This window comes from Juglans regia, chromosome 14 (assembly GCF_001411555.2).
Source record: "Juglans regia cultivar Chandler chromosome 14, Walnut 2.0, whole genome shotgun sequence".
Taxonomy (NCBI): domain Eukaryota; kingdom Viridiplantae; phylum Streptophyta; class Magnoliopsida; order Fagales; family Juglandaceae; genus Juglans; species Juglans regia.
This window is the reverse complement of record NC_049914.1, coordinates 1,911,784-1,929,289: the sequence shown is the minus strand read 5'-3', so window position 1 is coordinate 1,929,289 and position 17,506 is coordinate 1,911,784. Positions and strand designations below refer to the sequence as shown.

The 17,506-nt window shown below is 36.0% G+C and overlaps 2 protein-coding genes and 1 pseudogene across 4 annotated transcripts; 2 read left to right on the top strand and 1 right to left on the bottom strand.

Moving 5' to 3' along the window:
• The first annotated feature begins 996 nt into the window (after positions 1 to 996).
• Positions 997 to 3,570, top strand: LOC109008035 (sister chromatid cohesion protein DCC1). Of its 3 annotated transcripts, none has more exons than XM_035685031.1 (5): positions 1,011 to 1,194; positions 1,320 to 1,692; positions 1,922 to 2,102; positions 2,166 to 3,092; positions 3,193 to 3,570. In XM_035685031.1, exons 2-5 carry the CDS (start codon positions 1,674 to 1,676, stop codon positions 3,293 to 3,295), a joined length of 1,230 nt encoding a protein of 409 aa, XP_035540924.1. In that variant the 5' UTR covers positions 1,011 to 1,194; positions 1,320 to 1,673; the 3' UTR covers positions 3,296 to 3,570. The 3 variants fall into 3 exon arrangements, with proteins under 3 accessions (XP_018843519.1, XP_035540924.1, XP_035540925.1); XM_035685032.1 differs by lacking the exon at positions 1,011 to 1,194 and having other exon boundaries at positions 1,211 to 1,429; positions 1,525 to 1,692; XM_018987974.2 differs by lacking the exon at positions 1,320 to 1,692 and having other exon boundaries at positions 997 to 1,194.
• A 4,188-nt stretch (positions 3,571 to 7,758) lies between these two features.
• On the top strand, positions 7,759 to 11,728 carry LOC109021122 (annotated as a pseudogene).
• A 12-nt stretch (positions 11,729 to 11,740) lies between these two features.
• Positions 11,741 to 17,009, bottom strand: LOC109005754 (ribose-phosphate pyrophosphokinase 1). The gene is made up of 9 exons (XM_018984800.2): positions 16,626 to 17,009; positions 16,318 to 16,500; positions 15,208 to 15,456; positions 14,486 to 14,629; positions 13,802 to 13,969; positions 13,445 to 13,514; positions 12,788 to 12,869; positions 12,403 to 12,562; positions 11,741 to 12,085 (listed from the first exon to the last, which is right to left on the bottom strand). The coding sequence occupies exons 1-9, from the start codon at positions 16,764 to 16,766 to the stop codon at positions 12,047 to 12,049; spliced, it is 1,236 nt and encodes a 411-aa protein (XP_018840345.1). The 5' UTR covers positions 16,767 to 17,009; the 3' UTR covers positions 11,741 to 12,046.
• Between the last annotated feature and the right edge of the window lie 497 nt (positions 17,010 to 17,506).

Here is a 17,506-nt window from a genome sequence, read left to right as displayed (position 1 = left end):
AGATCTGTTTCCTTACTGGTCGGTGATGCATTAAATACTTTTGGCCCATTCTTTCCATTTTTAATAATGAATGGGCCAACAGTGGTCCATTCATTTGGATAACGACATTTCGTATAATAATTGTTGTCGGTAGGTGTACATCAAATATTCATTTTAAATATGCATTCCGGTGAAAATGAATTTTTTTTAAATTTTTTTTTTTATTTTTAATTATTAAAAAATATATATATTTATTAATAGTAATTTTCTTAACCATTAAAAAATTAAAAAATAAAATAAAATATATGAATAAACACATTTAAGAGTCATACTATCATTAATTACTTTATATAATTATTTGGATCGCTAATCCTACACCTTTCAAACTTCAATGCAATTGTTTGCAGGGAAAAAAAATCAAAAAATCAATATAATTTTTTACTATTCACACACTATACTTTTTTTATTTTTTTTATTTTTTTCATTTGTCAAATATTTAATATATGAATAATAAATAAAAAAAATTGAATTAGTTTTAAAAAAATAAACTCAAAAAAAATTTAAAAATTTTAAAAAATTATGATGTATAAAAGTTGAGAGGTTGTGTATCATTTCTCAAAAAACATAGGTGACGATAAATGGGACAGCCTCATTTAAAAGTAACCTAAAAAATACAGTAGCTTGAATAAGAAATGGTACAAAAAAACTCAGGTATAAAGTGGCAAAGTACAACGAATATTTTCGTTACGATAAAGTTTTAAAAGGTTGGTAATTAATAAAAAAAGTAATTTAATTTTTTTAATTCTAAGTTTTCTAATAACTGATGTATACCTATGAGATGTATGATGTTACGTGGGCATTGTAACTTTGCTGGGTTGGTGGATCAGTGGGTTTAGTCCGACCCAAACTAAATGGACTGCATTTGGGCCTACGTACCCGCCCGTTTTGCCACTCCAGCCCTAATTCCATCCAGTGGCGGGAATAAGAATTAGAAAAACCGCCAAAAAGAAGGAGAAGAAGAAAGGCAAAAAAAAGAAAAAAGGAAAACAGAGCTACCAAAGCTATGGAGTTTTTGACCCTATGGAGAGCGGAGCTTCTCTTTTCTACGCCCTCATAACGTCTGAGACCCTAGCATCTGAAGCATACTAAGCACCAAGTTGCGACGCTGTCCGGCAAAGCTCTGAACAGATAAAACTGGGCAAACTCTTTCAAAATGTAAGTTCAAACTTTTTCTTATTATGTCCTTTGATTCAGATTTTCTTTTTCTTTTTGTGTGAAATCATTCCTTGAAAAAACTGAAAATACTTGTCAGGTAACTATTAGATTTTAATTTCTTCTAGATTTTTCTCCTGGTTGAACATGTGAATTGCCCGTTCATATTTTCTTCCTTCCGAATTCGCCTATCTGTAAACGTACTGTTTGGTTGCGGGGTAACCGTGGGAAAACCAAGGTACAAAGAGAAACTGGCTAACTTTTACTTGATTGGTTTCAAATTTCGACATTTATTTTATTATTTTCAAAAAAGCGTCAATTGTTGTGTAACAGGAATTTATTGTGATCATAATGTGAGGGTTTGTTCGATTTAGGCCTGAAATCTGTACAAGGCCTCTAAATCCGAAGTGGATCCTTACAGTGATCATGTATATGCTTGTTGGCATCTGCTTATCAGTAGGATTGATGGTGGTCTCTTTTGAATGTTCATCCCATTTCTTGGTATACTACTTGGGCCAATTATGACCATGACTGTTATATGTATTAGACTTTTTTCCAGGCATGTCTTTCATCTCATTGCATGTGTGTTCTATACTAATTTGTGGAGCATGGTGTAATAAGAGATATTAAAAGAAGATTAAATTGGGCCGGAGATATTGTTTGCAATTGAGTATTTGTGGAGTATATTTTAACATAAATCTATTCTCATTTTGTTATCACAAATCCTAAGCGAGAGAAAGAGAGGCAGAGATGGAACAACCGCAGCTAGGTTGCAGTGGAGCAGAAGCAATTCTAAATCTACCACCCAGCTCTTCAATTTCTATTGCCTATCACCCTTTGTTTGGTCCTCACGATGATCTGATCCTCCTTGAGCTTGATGAGAAACTTCTCCCAGAGGTCCTCCAACAAAGGTAAGCTACTCCTGATTTCAAACTTCACATAAATTTAATCTAATCTAAGGTGTCATTTTCCAGGATAACTTTAAGAGGACAACCTGATGAAGATGCAGTTCTTTGCACTAGGTCAAAAACTTATGCAGTGAAGTTTGTTGGGACTTCCAATTCGGTATTCCTTATACCCCCTTCTGATCAATCAGAATTTTGTGAAAATTCTTTGGATTGTATTGGGAAAGATCATGATCAACAAGTCGTTGCGTCTGTCATCAAAGTTGCACCTGGTAACATGGAGCTTGTTGAAGTTGCTCCAAGACTTGACAAGCTTAAGTTGCTTCTCTCTGTGAATCCTTATAGATTTGGGGAGGACATTGAAATGGAGGATTTAGAAGAGACAGAGAAAAGTTATACAGGACTGTATAAATGGGATGATCTCGTTGAGCAGGTTCAAGCAAGTGATGAGGAACTGAGGTCTGCATTAAAGGCTCTTTCAGCGGTAGAGATCGGTGGTTATTGGAGAATTGTTGATGATAAGTACATGGACACGATTCTGAGCATGCTCTTACACGATTCAGTACTAAATGATTGGTCACTTGATTTACTTAATGAGGATGAAGTAGTGAGTATGCTGGAATCAGATGGGTTCCCTCAAAAACTTGCACGCCATTGTTTGCACGTATACGGTACTAAGGTGGATGAGAATGTAGACAAACGTGTGTGGAGGTTGGATGAGAGGCGGGTATGCGTGCATTTTGCAAGAGAAATTCTGAAAGAAGGGAAGAGGAAAATGGATACTTTCATGGTGAAGTGGATGCAGAAGATTCCAGAAGGGATGCGAGCAAGTTTCGACATGTTGGAAGGTGAAGTTTTGACGGAGAGGCTTGGTGTCGAGACATGGGTTCGTGCCTTTAGTGTCTCTTCTCTGCCATCTTCACCTGCTGAGCGTTTCTCCATCCTTTTCAGAGAGCGGCCAAAATGGGAATGGAAGGATTTACAGCCATACATCAGGTTCAATTTTGTTTTCTTGTCATCCTTTCCCTCTCAATATACTCTTGGTTTTATTCGCTAGTAGTTTTATTTAATTTCCTTGTTTAAATTTACTGTCCAGGGATCTGAAAGTACCTGGTCTTTCTTCAGAAGGTTTGCTCCTCAAATTCACTAGAAGAACACAACCGACCTTGGATGCAGAACCTGTTTTCAGTGCAAGATAGTTTGGACATGCTTCTTCGATTGGTATTTTTGGGTGTCCTCCATTGTTTGATTGGCTTGAAAGAAAAATGGAGTTGGAAGTAAAACTTGATTTCTCTCAAGTGATCCAAGGTTGAGCTTTCTGAATTTTCTTATGCAGTAAGTTCCTGTTTAGTTTCTGTGCTGCGTAATTGTCATATATATCGCAGTATGCAAGAACTATTCGAAACAACTGTAATGTTTCAATGAATTAAACATCGTGTTGCGGGGGCCAAATAAAGACAAATGATCATTAAATATAAATGATATGGGGCCCACTTACGTATGTATATTTAAAATCCCTAAATTCGGATGAAGATTTAACAGCATATGATTGTCTCCTCTTTTGTAAAGCTAATGCCATTGAATGGGGTAGACTGTTTGGATTGTTAAGAGCTTATGAATCAACATCGGGCTAAAGGTTTAATTTGGAAAAAACCTCTATTATTTTCAGCAAGAACACTGTAAGGACCACACAGCAGTACATCCTCTTTATTGCTAGGGTAAGGAATGAACTGTCTTATGAGAAATACTTAGAACTGCCATAAGTGGTTGGAAAGAATAAGGCCAAGACTTTCAAAGGAATTTTGGATAACATTAAAGCTAAAGTCAGCAATCATAAAGTTAAAATGTTATCACAAGCAGGAAAAGAGATTTTTATCAAAGCTGTCATCCAAGCTTTGCCAACCTACACAATGTCTGTGTTTAAACTTCCTAATTTACTGCTTCATAACATCAATAGGGTCATTAACAACTTTTGGTGGGGGCAGCAGAGTAGTGAAAACATGATTCATTGGATTTCTTGGAAATTCTTGGGAAAGGCAAAAATTGAAGGAGGAATGGGTTTAAGGGATTTTGAAGCTTTTAACAAGGCTTTGCTGGCCAAACAATGCTGGAAGTTGATACAACACCCTAATTCCCTTGCTGCTCAGGTGCTTAAAACCAAGTATTATCCAAGTACCAACTTTCAAGAGGCAAAAGTAGGCTCCAAATCCTCTTATGTTTGGAGAAGTTTTTTAGCTACTAGGCCATTAGTAGTGGCAGGATACTATTGGAGGATATGTAATGGTCATCAAGCTCAGGTGTGGAAGGACAAATGGATATTCTCTTCTAATCCTAGTAAGGCCCAAAGTTCTGTTAGTGTGTTGGCCAATAATACAACAGTCTCATCTCTCATCGACACTACAACTAAGCAATGGAATTATGCACTGGTGCAGCAGATTTTCAGTCACAAAGAGGCAAAGTTTATTATCAAAACCCCTATAAGCTTCCTCAATAGCAGAGATAGATTGGTTTGGCAAGGTATAAAAGATGGTGAGTTCACAGTTAAAAGTGCATACCATAGGGAATTAGAGAGAAGTCTTCCAGCCTCTAATCAAGCATCTAGCAGTTCCCCCCTCAAAGGCCTTTGGCAGCAGTTTTGGCAGATAAAAGTGCAGCCTAGGGTAAAAATGTTCTTATGGAGGGCTTGTCAAAAGGCTCTTCCAACCCAATCTAACCTTTTCAAGAAGAAAGTAGTTAGTCACCCTCTCTGTCCTATTTGCAATTTGGAGGAGGAAGATGCTTATCATGCTACATGTGGGTGTGAGTCAGCCAAGGATGTGTGGAGTTTATGTTCTAAGAGCCTACATAAATGTCACTTTCCACATATGTCTATGCTACAACTCCTCGAAGCCTTATTTCAGACCATGGAAAGCAAGGCTATTCAAGAATTTGTTGTGGTGGCCAGTAAGATTTAGTGGAGAATGAACACTTTAGTCTTTAAAGGTGTTTTTGTTCACCCGAAAGTAATTGTGCAAGAGGCAAGAACCACTATGGATGTGCTGGATGAGGAGATTTCAAACCAAGGTGATAGAGCCAACAAGATTTGCACTTCAGCTGAGGTTTGGCAGGCTCCTCCATTAGTTTGGATTAAGTTGAATTGGGATAGTGTTGTTAACAAAGCTAGAGGTTTAGTTGGTGTGGGAGTGATAGTGAGGAATAGTTCAGGAAAAATCATAGCAACCTTGAGGACCAAGAAACACCTCTATCCTGATCCATTGCTAGCTGAGGCATTCTGACCTCTTATAACGGTACAATTTGGTCTGGAGCTTGGGCTTACACAGATTATTATTGAAGGAGATTCCCTTCAAGTCATCAACAACCTTAAAAGGGACAAAGAAGACTGTAACAGTACTAGTATGTATGTACATGAAGCAAAACAATTCTTAGGTAATTTTGTTAAGTGAGAAGTTTCTCATGTTAAGAGAAATGACAACGCTTTAACTCACTTATTAGTAAAAGATACTCTATCCAGTTATGATCATATTGTAATGTTGGAGGATCTCCCTCCTTGTATTTAGTTGGGTTGATTAATGGAATGAGTTTTTTCTTTAAAAAAAAAAGAAACAGCATATGATTGAATCGGATTGCCAATCTATTTTCACATCGTTTAATACATACATAATAATCCAATGCCAGATTCTTGTGACGTCAGCTGCTGCTCTGTATAAAATTCTCTGCTCGCAGTAATTAAGCAATAAGCCAGATAGCCATTGCCTGTCCTTTCCATTACAACGAAGTGACAACTTAACTGAAAGGCCCATCTATATCAGAGTTCTGTACGCACGCACTCGGTTAAGAAGGAAATGCTGGACCGACAGAGTAACTGTAGATGTAAAATCTTTTTCTACAATAATTGGTTTATCTGAAATATTTACATATTCTAAATTATTGTATGAAAGGTTATAAAAAAGTTATATATTTATTATTTTTGGACAAACAATAATACACAGTCCATTATATTACAATTTAACTGTTATTATATATTAAAATATTAATATTTTTTATTTTAATTCAAACATTTTATACTTGCAGCAATTCAAAATAAATAAATAAAATAATAATATTTTATATCAGTTAACAAAGTGTAATACAGTTGGTCTTATATCATTTTCGTTGTAGTAATTTATTACTGAAAAATGATAAAAATAACTATTCCTTTACAATTTTTCTGCAACCTTCTAATTATAAAATAATTTTTTTTTATATTTATTTTAATTTTGATTTTGATTTAATGTGTTTAAAATTAAAAAAAAAAAAAAAAATCATGACTCCTCCGTGTTCTCCCCCACTCCCTCGTTCCTCCCTACCTTGAAACGTCACTCAAACGGAGAATCCTCCAGAAACGTTAAAACGAGAGAAGTTGGCGAAACTCAGTCATCGATCGACATTCATAAAAGCTTGAGTTCCAATTTCGGGCATCAACAAGAATCCTTACGTACGTACCATTACTTATCTATATTTGGCAGAGTCTGGCCTGTGAGTGATCCGTTCTTTTTCACTTTTTAATACTGCGCTTACGTACGTTCCAATTTACAAAATGACTGCATTCATTTGAAGAAAAAAGGATCGTCGAGCTCTTAGCCGGAGTAACTCACCTTCTTGTCATGATCCATACTCCTGTACCATAAGCACGCTTTTTTGCCAAAGAGAGGAGGCCATACGCTCTAATGAAAAGTTCTCTGTCCCATCCACACACTCGATCCATCCATCCATCGGAGCTTGTTCACTGCAAAAATACACGCTTTTCCAATTCGTTTTGTTGTCTAAATGGACTTTGCCTTCTGGAATCTGAGCATCACAAGTTTCCTTGACATTTTTCTTGAAGGATATAAGAGCAAGATCTAACTAAAAAAAAACTTTGAAAGTATAGATATTAGTAATATTAATTAATTAATTAATTAATTACAAGAAAATTACTTATTTACGATAAGTTAATTCCAACGAAATGATTATTTACAATTAAAATTAATTATATAATCTTTTAATTATAATAAATTAGTCACAAAAGTCTATTTTTCTTATAATTAATAATAAGAAAAATATGAGTTACGTACATATATATGTAACAGTCTCTTTTAATCAGCATGTTGGTTACAGTCTTCTCTATCACGTAGTACTGTGTCTTATAAATAATCAAATGTGACATGATATACACTCCGTCCAATGGTGGAGTTAGTCTTCTCAGCAAATGAAGAATTCAATGACGAAAAGCCTGTCAATACATAGAGCAATTATATATATGTTGCATGCTAATTACAAGCTAGGTTGAAAATTTCATGAGTCTTAGAAGTGAAGTACTTAAGTATTGAACTACATGATGGCCATTCGATGGCTGTTCTATGTTGTATCTGATATATAAATTGTAATATATATCCCTTTCACTTTACTTGTTCTTTATATCTGATCAGTTTCCCCGAGGAACATCGATGATCTGTTTTCCCGGGTATGTCCCTCTAATTAATTAGTGACTGATCTCAATCATGAGCTTGTTTCTTCTGCATATATAAAAAGCATGAATATTCAGTGTCCTGTCTTGCTTCTGCCACCTGATCAGTACTCATTCGATGTGTGTTTTGGATAGGCGCGAGGAAAACTTAATTTGAGTTCAGTGGAGAAGTTTGCAATGGGTTTTCTAGATCTATTCATTGAGGCAGTGATGCCAGTTCTACAAACGCTCTTAATTACTGTTGTTGGCTTATGTCTCGGAATATTGGAGAGTATAGATCTCTTGGGGGCAAATGCCAGGCAATCTTTGAATAAAGTAAGTTAAAATCTCTTACAGTGATATCCTTTTTCTTCTCTTGTACGTAGTTCTTTCGCCCATGTCAAGCGTGTTAGCTACTACAAAGCTTCAGAGGTATTTTGATCATGTTATTCTAGTCGTAGAAAATACCAGAACATGTGAAAATAATAACACTTCCCAAGTGAAGAGCTCATGCCAAATATTGTCAGAACAATGGTTAAATGATTAAAATCACATTTTCCTATTAGTTTAACCTTTTGGACGATTGATGATTTAATATTGTAGGCAAACAAGTGTAATTAATATGGTATCAGAACAGATAAAAGGTCACTTGTATTAGTACTTAGCCTCTAAGTAAAAATGAGATTAGTGTCCTCTATGCAGGTTCATTTGCTTAATTCTATACTGTTTTATTGTTTCTTCTTGTCTTCCCAAGACCAGCATAAGGACTAACAACATTACTTCAATGCATAGTTGGTATTTTTGTGTTCAGTCCTTCGCTTATCGCGAGCAACCTGGCTAATACAATTACATTAGAAAGCTTGGCAACGTTGTGAGTTCAGCTCTGTCATACTTCTAAAGTGTTTCCTCTCCCTCTTTTACTTTTCTTTCCACTGGCTAACTTTTGGTTAATCTGAAGGTGGTTCATGCTAATGAATGTCCTTCTCACATTCATTATTGGCTCAGCCCTTGCATGGATGCTCATAAAAATCCCTAGAGCTCCCCAACATCTGCGAAGCCTAATCATTGGTTGTTATGCTGCAGGTAGACAAAGATCCAAATAAACTCTTTATAGGGGCATATTTTCATAAGAATCCCCTATTGTGGGCATAAATTAAGCGTTATTATGGCTAACCACACAAAACAATACTATTGCATCTTAACAGTTTTAATATGGCACATATATCCGTCAGGACAAAGGATAGTGAGATTCTTATCCTCCGCATGATTTAAAATTGGGGAAATTCAAAACTTCTTTTTAATAATCAGTCTGGAGTAAGCACTTATAGTACTGGGTTTCTCGTTTTCAAATTTTCACTGACTAATAGAGGCATTCGTAATTATAACTGCTATATATTGAACATTCAACCTTGACAATATCCAGCACTCCTGGAATTAGTTGAGCCACAAGTTTTACATTTGCATCTTTTCCCTGTTTTATGCGCCAATTTATATGTATAAGAGGTGCTTATCCATCATTATATTTAGGGGAGATTGTTCTGTGCAGGAAATTTAGGAAACTTGCCCAGCAGTCTGTAAGGAGGAAAATAGTCCATTTGGAGACTCTTCCGTTTGCTCTACAGATGGAGAGGCTTATGATGTGCTTTCTATGGCGGTAATAGTCCATTGTTCTCACTCTACAATCTCCAAAATCAATGAATGTCACAGTAAGAACAGCAGGCTGTGAATGATAAATGTTGCAGTGCCTCCACTGTTAGTTCATCTGTATGATTCAGTTGATAGGCGCCCTCTTTGATGAGATGTTAGTCACAAACTACATCAATAGCCCAGGCTCTTCTGAAACGGGCTAATTTTTGTATGTCTAACAGCTCCAACAATGTCCGGACCATTTTTAATCACTTGTTATTTCTGTTTTGATGATCCAGGTAGGATCAGTATATATATGGTCTTATGTGTATCCTGTTATGCGGATATATGCAAACAAGGCAACCAAAGACATTGAAACAGATGGCTCTACAATAAAGGAAAATGCTTCTAGAGAAGCCCCATATATGTATTCAGAGTTTTGCACAGAAGTGCTTCTTCCTTCAACTGGTTGCACAAGCTCAGAGGTATACATGGATCAAGTTAAAGTCCCTTCTACTGGGTCTGAGGGAAAAGCAAAAGTTTCTTCTAGTATGTTGTGTTTTCCTTTTTATAGTATTCGAAAGATATCTTCCCAAAAACTTTAATTCCACTCACCGTGATCAATACAATCGTGATCAATACAATCACTGGAGGCAAAGAAAACTAATCCTAACATAGAACATTCTACTCAGTAAACAGGTAAATGCCTGTATTAAGATGAGGGGACCCTAAGAAGAGGGATGACACATGTTAAGGTCATAAAGAACATATATAGCTAATTCAATGTAGAAGATCGAGGGCATAAAATAGTTGGTCTTTATTAACTTTTGTATGTTGAATGGGACATCATACTCTCATGTCCCAGAATGGCTACATGCATGCTTTATTGGTAAGAAATGACTTCTCATCAATCAACATGATATGAAACCATTCATTATTCTAATAGAGTAACGGATGGAAAATCTTGGTAAATTAGGAAGCACATTTCTTGTTTAAGCAGATTAACAATGCTTAAGCATTCATTGTCATATAATAATCGGCCTTTAAGGTTAAATTCCAAAACTTGGGTTAATGATATTTTCTTGACTAATTTCCAATTGTTATTAGCAGAACTCATGCAGTCTACCTTTATAATATTAGCTAGATTTATTTTTGTTAGGCTGTTTTCTACTGAATATCTTTGCTAGTTAAGGCAACTAAGTTGTTTTTACCCCCTTCTATTATCTCCTTGAATAAAATAATTCTTCTGATAGGTCACATTGCTGGAGAACTATGCTGCAACTAAAGAAGCTTACCTGGCACATTGACCTCAAAAAATTGTTTGCACCATCTATAATCGCAGCGGTATGCTCATAGTACCTGTTCTGTTCAGCAAAAACTGTCTTTGAGCTCATGTCATGATCTGTACGGTCCCTTTTCCTTCCATAATAATCTCTTTAAAGGTGTTAGTTCAAATATTAAAGAAAAACTAGACGATCTGGGCAATCTACTCCATCTCGACGTCGAGTTGAAAAGACCTTCATGCCAAAATGTTTCTTCAAAACTTGAATATAATCCTTCACTTAATGGAGAATGAGATAATTCAGGCTTAATGAAGACTAATGCACTACTGCCACAGTCATTTCCAATGCTCCACATAATCACTTTATTTTTTATTTTTTTTTGAAGTAATCTTAATTATTGTGTATATGCTCCATAAAATTAATAAGCTTATTTTTACTTCTATAGACTATTGGGTTTATCATCGCAGTAGTCTCTCCTATACGAAAGGCACTGATTGGTGATGATTCTCCTCTTCGTGCGGTCTACAGCTCCACGAGTTTGTTAGGGTATGGATCCTACCTCTTAGCCATATAGTTCCTCCTTAGTTGTAAAGATAGCCATAAATAATGTGTCAACATCGGTAGTGCAAGTGTGTATAATTCTCCGAACAAGTTAACACTGCGTAAAACCCACATGCAGAGAAAGTCCCAATTTGGTCTGGTTTACACTTCCCATGCAGCTTATTTTTCCATGATCTAGAAGGTTGCATTGCATCCTTCTAGTTCTTGTCTCTTCTACAGGGAATCAGCAATACCATCTATGACACTGATAATTGGAGCAAACCTTCTTGGAGGTAACTTTACACTGGTTCTAATATTTGTTATTTGTACCTTGGGTTGGCATGGCTAGGTTATCATCCCTTCATGAATGTCCCATGAAAGGCTTCTAATATTTAAGTCGTTTATAGAAACTTTTTTTTTTTTTCCTTTTACAGGTCTAAAATGTACTGGAATAGGTCCATCATTGATCATAGGGATTATTGCAATTCGGTACGTGATATTGCCTTCACTGGGTATTGTGATTGTTAAGGCTGCAAACCATTTTGGCATGGTGGGATCAGACCCATTATATCAGTTTACATTGATGCATGCTTCAGTATGCTCTTCCACCTGCAATTAACGTAGGTATGCATATGCTTACTAGTTTTTCGTTTCTGTTTGGCTATGTGAAAGCCCCCTGTTTGAAACCTTTATACCTAGTGCTTCTTGGCAACATATAGAAGAAATCCAGATCTCAGTAATCCAATTATCATTATCTGAATATAAGGCATTCTTAGCCACTTTCTCAAGAAATAGTAATAGTTGGGAGTATTCAGATCTCAGAATCCATGAAGACCTACTACAAAAGGTTGGATTCAAGCTATTAAAAAGAACCTATCCATAAACCTCGACTAAAAACTTTGAAAACTTTAGAAACAAGCTGAAAAGCAGAGGTGCTCTCACTATTACATTTTGAGTTTACTATTAATTTGTGTTTGTAACAAGACAGCTAGCAACAGCAACTAATGCAGCGAAATGCGCACAGTCCACGTAAATCATCAGTCGATACCCAAACTGGAATAAGATTCAAAGCCACCCTGGCAATCAGAAAAACTCAAAATGAAATTACTCTCAATACTATAAATCACACCATTAAAAAACCTTCTATTAGGTACGAATACTAATATCCTCAAATGATCTAAGTTAGAAAAGAATACGACATGAACAAGTACTATATGACATACGGGAAATCCTACGACATGGAACAAGATACAAGTTGCCTGCCTTCTTTATTCCTTTATTTTCTAGTTTTTGGCTAACTTGTGTACTCTAAAACTTCAAACTTTTCATAAATTCAAAATTCAAATTTGTGGGTTTTTTGGTTCTCCTAATTTTAGAGAGAGATGCTACTTACAGAGCAGTCATCATGAACACGCCATATGGTTTCCCCAAGGAGGTTTGCTACTGATAAGACTGTTAGCTGAGGAAAATAGTTTTGCTCCAACAACGGAATCGTATTTGTTATGATCACCTCTTGAAACAAACCACTCGATAACCTCTCAATTGCGGGAGGACTGCAAACAGAAAAACAATGCAATAAATTGAATGTTAACAACATACACAAATATTGATTGCATCTATCAAATTCCAAAAATTCCTATTTGATAGTTTCTTCTTCTTCTTCTTTTTTAAGTATATTCGTCTAGAATGTCAGCCAATTTGAAGCTTCTGCTGACATTTTCTTTTACAATATGCCAGGATGAATAAAAGAGAATATTCATGTAGAAAGATCCATATACCTAAAAACAGCATGTGTACTGCATGCATAGACTTCCCTGGCCCCCTCTTGGTGCAAAAGAGCTGCACCTTTGGAAATAGTCCCTGTAACCCACCAGACACAGTTACACAGATAACAAAGAAAAGCAACAATAATTAAGACTTAAGAAAATATGAGCAATCAGGTCAATCTCCAGATAACTAAATACACTGCCAGTGTTGCCATCATAATCACTATTAGCATGCCACTACCGTTATTATCTTCACCGCATCACTATAATATTGCCACCCCGTTCAATATGTCATTGTTGTGTCTGATATAATCATGCCTCTGCTCCCACAACCTTATTTTGACCACCCTACATAGTTCCAGTTTTCATAAATTTTGTAAACAAGATGAAAATCATTAATGTTCTGTATATTTCTTGTTCTGATCCTCAACTCCACCCCCCGCCCCCCCGCCCACAGAGAGAGAGAGAGAGAGCGGAGGACAGAGGGAGATAAAAAGTATTTCAGTGAAAAATGTCCACCTATGTCATTTAAGTATACAGGTGATGGATTCTCTAGAAAAATATTTTTACCATAACAATCAAGAATTTTAACACTGCCACATCTAATTATTTACTTTTAGCGATCATTTTCTAACCCATAAAGGCAGAAGTGAGGGCATAAAGACACACCCGCTGTGTCGATCATGTCATCCACCATTACCGCTACTTTTCCCTTCACATCACCTATGAGATTCATCACCTGCAAGATGACATTCACCATATGTTTCAGGATCTGAAGATGGTTGTTCAGAATGGTCTTTGTCCTTTTTCCTTTTGATTTTTAGGTGCATTTCCTGTATGCTCTTTGTTTATTTGGGCAGAACTCTCATAGCTTTCCATTAATATTATTTTTTGATAAATAATGTAATCTCATTAATAATTCTTAACCTATACATCTTAGCTCAAATCATTTCACTACTATTCACAGAATTATGAGATACATCAAGTGTCCAATGAGCCCTAAATTTAAATTACTGTAGGTCCTACCTCTGCGACATTGTGCCCATGACGCCTTTTATCTACAATGGCAAGAGGTGCATCGGATAACTTTTTGGCAAAAGCACGAGCTCTAGCAACTCCACCAACATCTGGCGAGACCACTACTAGATCATCAAAGCATATAGACTTGCTGGCAAGGTAATCAAGTATAACAGGCTGGAGATGCACAAAGAAACAAATATAACAATTAATCAAATAACTTATAAGGTTCCTGACAAACGTTTCTAAAGATCAAACATGCAAGTATGCAGTGAGACTGATGCAGTTGAGAGAGCCAACGAACTTACGTATCTTCAATCTATAATTAAGGAAGGCACTCGAGAGAAACAAAAGAAGTCCCTCTGGATGCTAAATCAAGTAGGGTCCAATTATTAACATAACTTAAAAAGCCAAAGTCAATTTTCTTTGATAATTGAGAATCAACTATCTTGAATGATTCACAATCTTCTTAAAAAACAAACTCTATGAGGTTATTTTTGGGAATTTAAATTGAATGTAAAGTAAAGACATCTATGGCGGAAGGGACTTAAATATTCTCTTTTGGCTTTTTCAGTGTTGTCCTTTATCTTCTTCAGGTAGCTGTGTCAGGGACAGGACATCCTTGTCAAACTCAAGCACCCTTGTCTATGTATAATATATATAGATGAAATGCAAGTAGCATGGGTTTCTTACCTGACCATATACATGATCTACTGGAATATCAAAATAGCCCATGGACTGCCCTGAATGGAGATCACAAGCAAGAACACGGTTTGCACCTGCTTCTGTAATCAAATTAGCCACTAGTTTGGCCGCAATGGATTCACGCCCTTGAGTCTGAAAGGACAACACTTGGAAATTGTGTAAAATAAACTTGAACTCAATAAAGAGTAATTTTAAATATCAGCATTGACTACAACCAGCTCCAGCAGAACTTACACAAAATGCACACTCAGAAGCTAATGATTATCTTATGCTTCTTTTGTAACAACACTTCTTTCACCAATTTATCTTTTTTGATAAGTAAACTTCTTTCACCAATTTACGCTCTTTACAATTTCCTACTTGGTAGCAGATCAAGTTTTTCTTCAGACTTCACAATGTCAATTAAATTATAATTTGGGAAATGGATACTTAAAAGCAAAAATACACTAGCAATTGGATTAATCACTGATAAGTGATGTAATCAGGACCTAACTGCAAGTTATGAATGCCATGAAACCATACCATCAAATTTATATGATTCTAAGGCCTGATCTACTACAGGAAGAAGATTGTCAAAACCAGATCCATGAGAAGTGTACAGCAATAGTTCTTCATCCAGACATCTGGGTGAACAATTTCAACTAGTATTGATACACAGAAAAGCATGTTTCCACATGAGACATGAGATTCTTTGCTAATTACTCAGTCACCTTTCTATCAGCCCTGGCATATCCGAAATACGGAATCACTGCAGTAATATTTTTAGCCGATGCCCTTCGACAAGCATCGATCATTATCAGAAGCTCCATAAGATTTTCATTTGCGGGAGGACATGTGGGTTGCACAAGATAGACATCACACCCTCTGACACTCTCTTGCAACTGAACATATATCTCGCCATCAGCAAAACGTTTTATCTTAATCTTTCCAAGCTCCAGACCCATGTAGCATGCTATTTCCTATCGAATTCACAAAGATGCATCGTGAATAGGTACATACCAAATATCTACATAATAATTCAGAAATTTTTTCAAAAAATAGTTAAACAATAAAATATCATATTATAGAGGAAAGAAATCCAAAAGCATCAACTGATATATTCTTTAATACGGGGATTTGCTATATTCCCCACCTCCAGGTGAAGGACAGCTTGATGCCTCCTTTATTTGGTCAAACGTTCCTTTATCTCTCTAATCCAAAGATTCGAAATTAAAAAGAAAAAATATCTATTACAAAAAATAATATTCATGCAACACCGCCATCTATTACCAGCAAGCTTCTTTAAACATCATCTCTCCTCAACATCTCCACCCCTAACTCTCACGGTGTTTGATTTTAATAAAATCAACTAGTTATTGTGCAATTACAATTCAACGAATTCTATCCTGCAGTATAGAATTGTAATAATCTGATTCATTGCAGTCGTAACGTTAGGAAGTTGCTAATGGTTCCTGTGTAATCAAAGAAATAATGACAAAGACATCAAAGGACAAAAAAAAGAGCAGCTGTGGATGTGCATTAACGAACATTCAGTGATGTGCAGTATTTATTTTTATTTGATGATGGAAATATTCAGCAACAATCGCAAAATTTATGGTGCTGTTTTCATAATTCTATTCCTGAAACACCTTTCGGACCAATCCCTAATCGCCCTAAACCTAAACCATTCTACATTGAATTGTAACGCAAAACCCACAATGCAGCTTCGGGAAGAAGGTATATATATATACACCTACTGATAGGGTGAAAAAACTAAAAAAAAAACTTCCAATGACGTTACAAAAAGAAATGAGATTATGCTACAGAACCGCAAAGTTTACCTGAGAAAGTGCGGGATTGGCCGTGCCGGAGAATATCCGGAGCCGAGTGTCACTCTTTTCAGGTGCATCTTCCAAGCGGGCTGTGTTCGCAGCTAATCGACTCGGAATTGGCAGTTCACTGCTAAGACTTGGAATGCAGGGCCTCCCGTTCTCATACTTCAAAGGCTCCACCAAACTACACTTCTGAAAAAGTATAACGGGAATTCTCAATTCTCTGGAAATCATTTCCCAATACAAAGGAAAACGAGAAAAACCGATTCCAAGACTGTGCATTTAGAGAAAAGCAAGAAAGGAGCAGCGATTCTTACGACGCAATTTTGGGAGGCTGGGATGCGAGTGCTGGAGTTGTTTGGGAAGAAATTCAAGCTCAAACTCCGAGAGCGTAGAGAAGAACGAGAAGTGAGCGACGAAGCTATGGATGATGAGCAAGATTGAAACAAAGAAGACATTTTTCTTCCCTTTCTCCGATCCTTCCGAACTTCAAAAAGAGCAAAAGAAAAGCTAGGTAATTTGAAATTTTCTTCAGATGATTTCCTTCATTTCCGAGAAGAGAACAGAGCAGAGCAGGGTTTAACGAATTTCAGGCTGGGCCTCATCCATTCATTTTCAGTCTCTTGTGATATTTTTCCATCGCTGCCTCGGAGAACAACCACCACCCCCCAAAAGTTAATGTTAATTAACTCACTACAGTCTTACCCAACTCATTATTTTCTGTCAAATAGCTTACAAATATTTATGAGTTTTCCATCATCTATCACTGTTTTTTTTTTTCTCTCTCTCTCTCTATCTCTTTCTGATTTAGGATACAACATAAATTTTTATGGATTTTGATCGAACTTTTTAAAATTGAAAAATTCTAAACATAAGTCTCACATCCTGTATATCCACTTAAAAATATGTGATTTTATTTTTTTATCCTCATATTTCATATTGAATTCAATATGAAATATAAGGATAAAAAAGTAAAATTCAATATGAAATATGAGGATAAAAAAGTAAAATCATATATTTTTAAGTGGGTGTGCAGGGTGTGAGGCTTGTGTGTAGCACAACTCTTTAAAATTGAATATTAGGAAACTATTATCATTTTTCCTAGATTTACAAGATCTTCTAATTTCTTAGAAAAAGCACGATTTTGCCGAGTTTTTTTTTATTTTGGTAAATCTTAATAGATATTTTTGGATAATTT

What these genes read in the sequence shown, in the direction of transcription:
- LOC109008035 (XM_035685031.1), top strand. An exon ending in CCAGAGGTCCTCCAACAAAG is followed by an intron (nt 2,103 to 2,165) that starts GTAAGCTACTCC and finishes GTCATTTTCCAG; the next exon opens with GATAACTTTAAGAGGACAAC. An exon ending in GATTTACAGCCATACATCAG is followed by an intron (nt 3,093 to 3,192) that starts GTTCAATTTTGT and finishes TTTACTGTCCAG; the next exon opens with GGATCTGAAAGTACCTGGTC.
- LOC109005754 (XM_018984800.2), bottom strand. Translation starts at nt 16,766, where the DNA reads ATGTCTTCTTTGTTTCAATCTTGCTCATCATCCATAGCTTCGTCGCTC. An exon ending in CAGCCTCCCAAAATTGCGTC is followed by an intron (nt 16,501 to 16,625) that starts GTAAGAATCGCT and finishes ATACTTTTTCAG; the next exon opens with AAGTGTAGTTTGGTGGAGCC. An exon ending in GTGTTCATGATGACTGCTCT is followed by an intron (nt 12,086 to 12,402) that starts GTAAGTAGCATC and finishes TCTGATTGCCAG; the next exon opens with GGTGGCTTTGAATCTTATTC.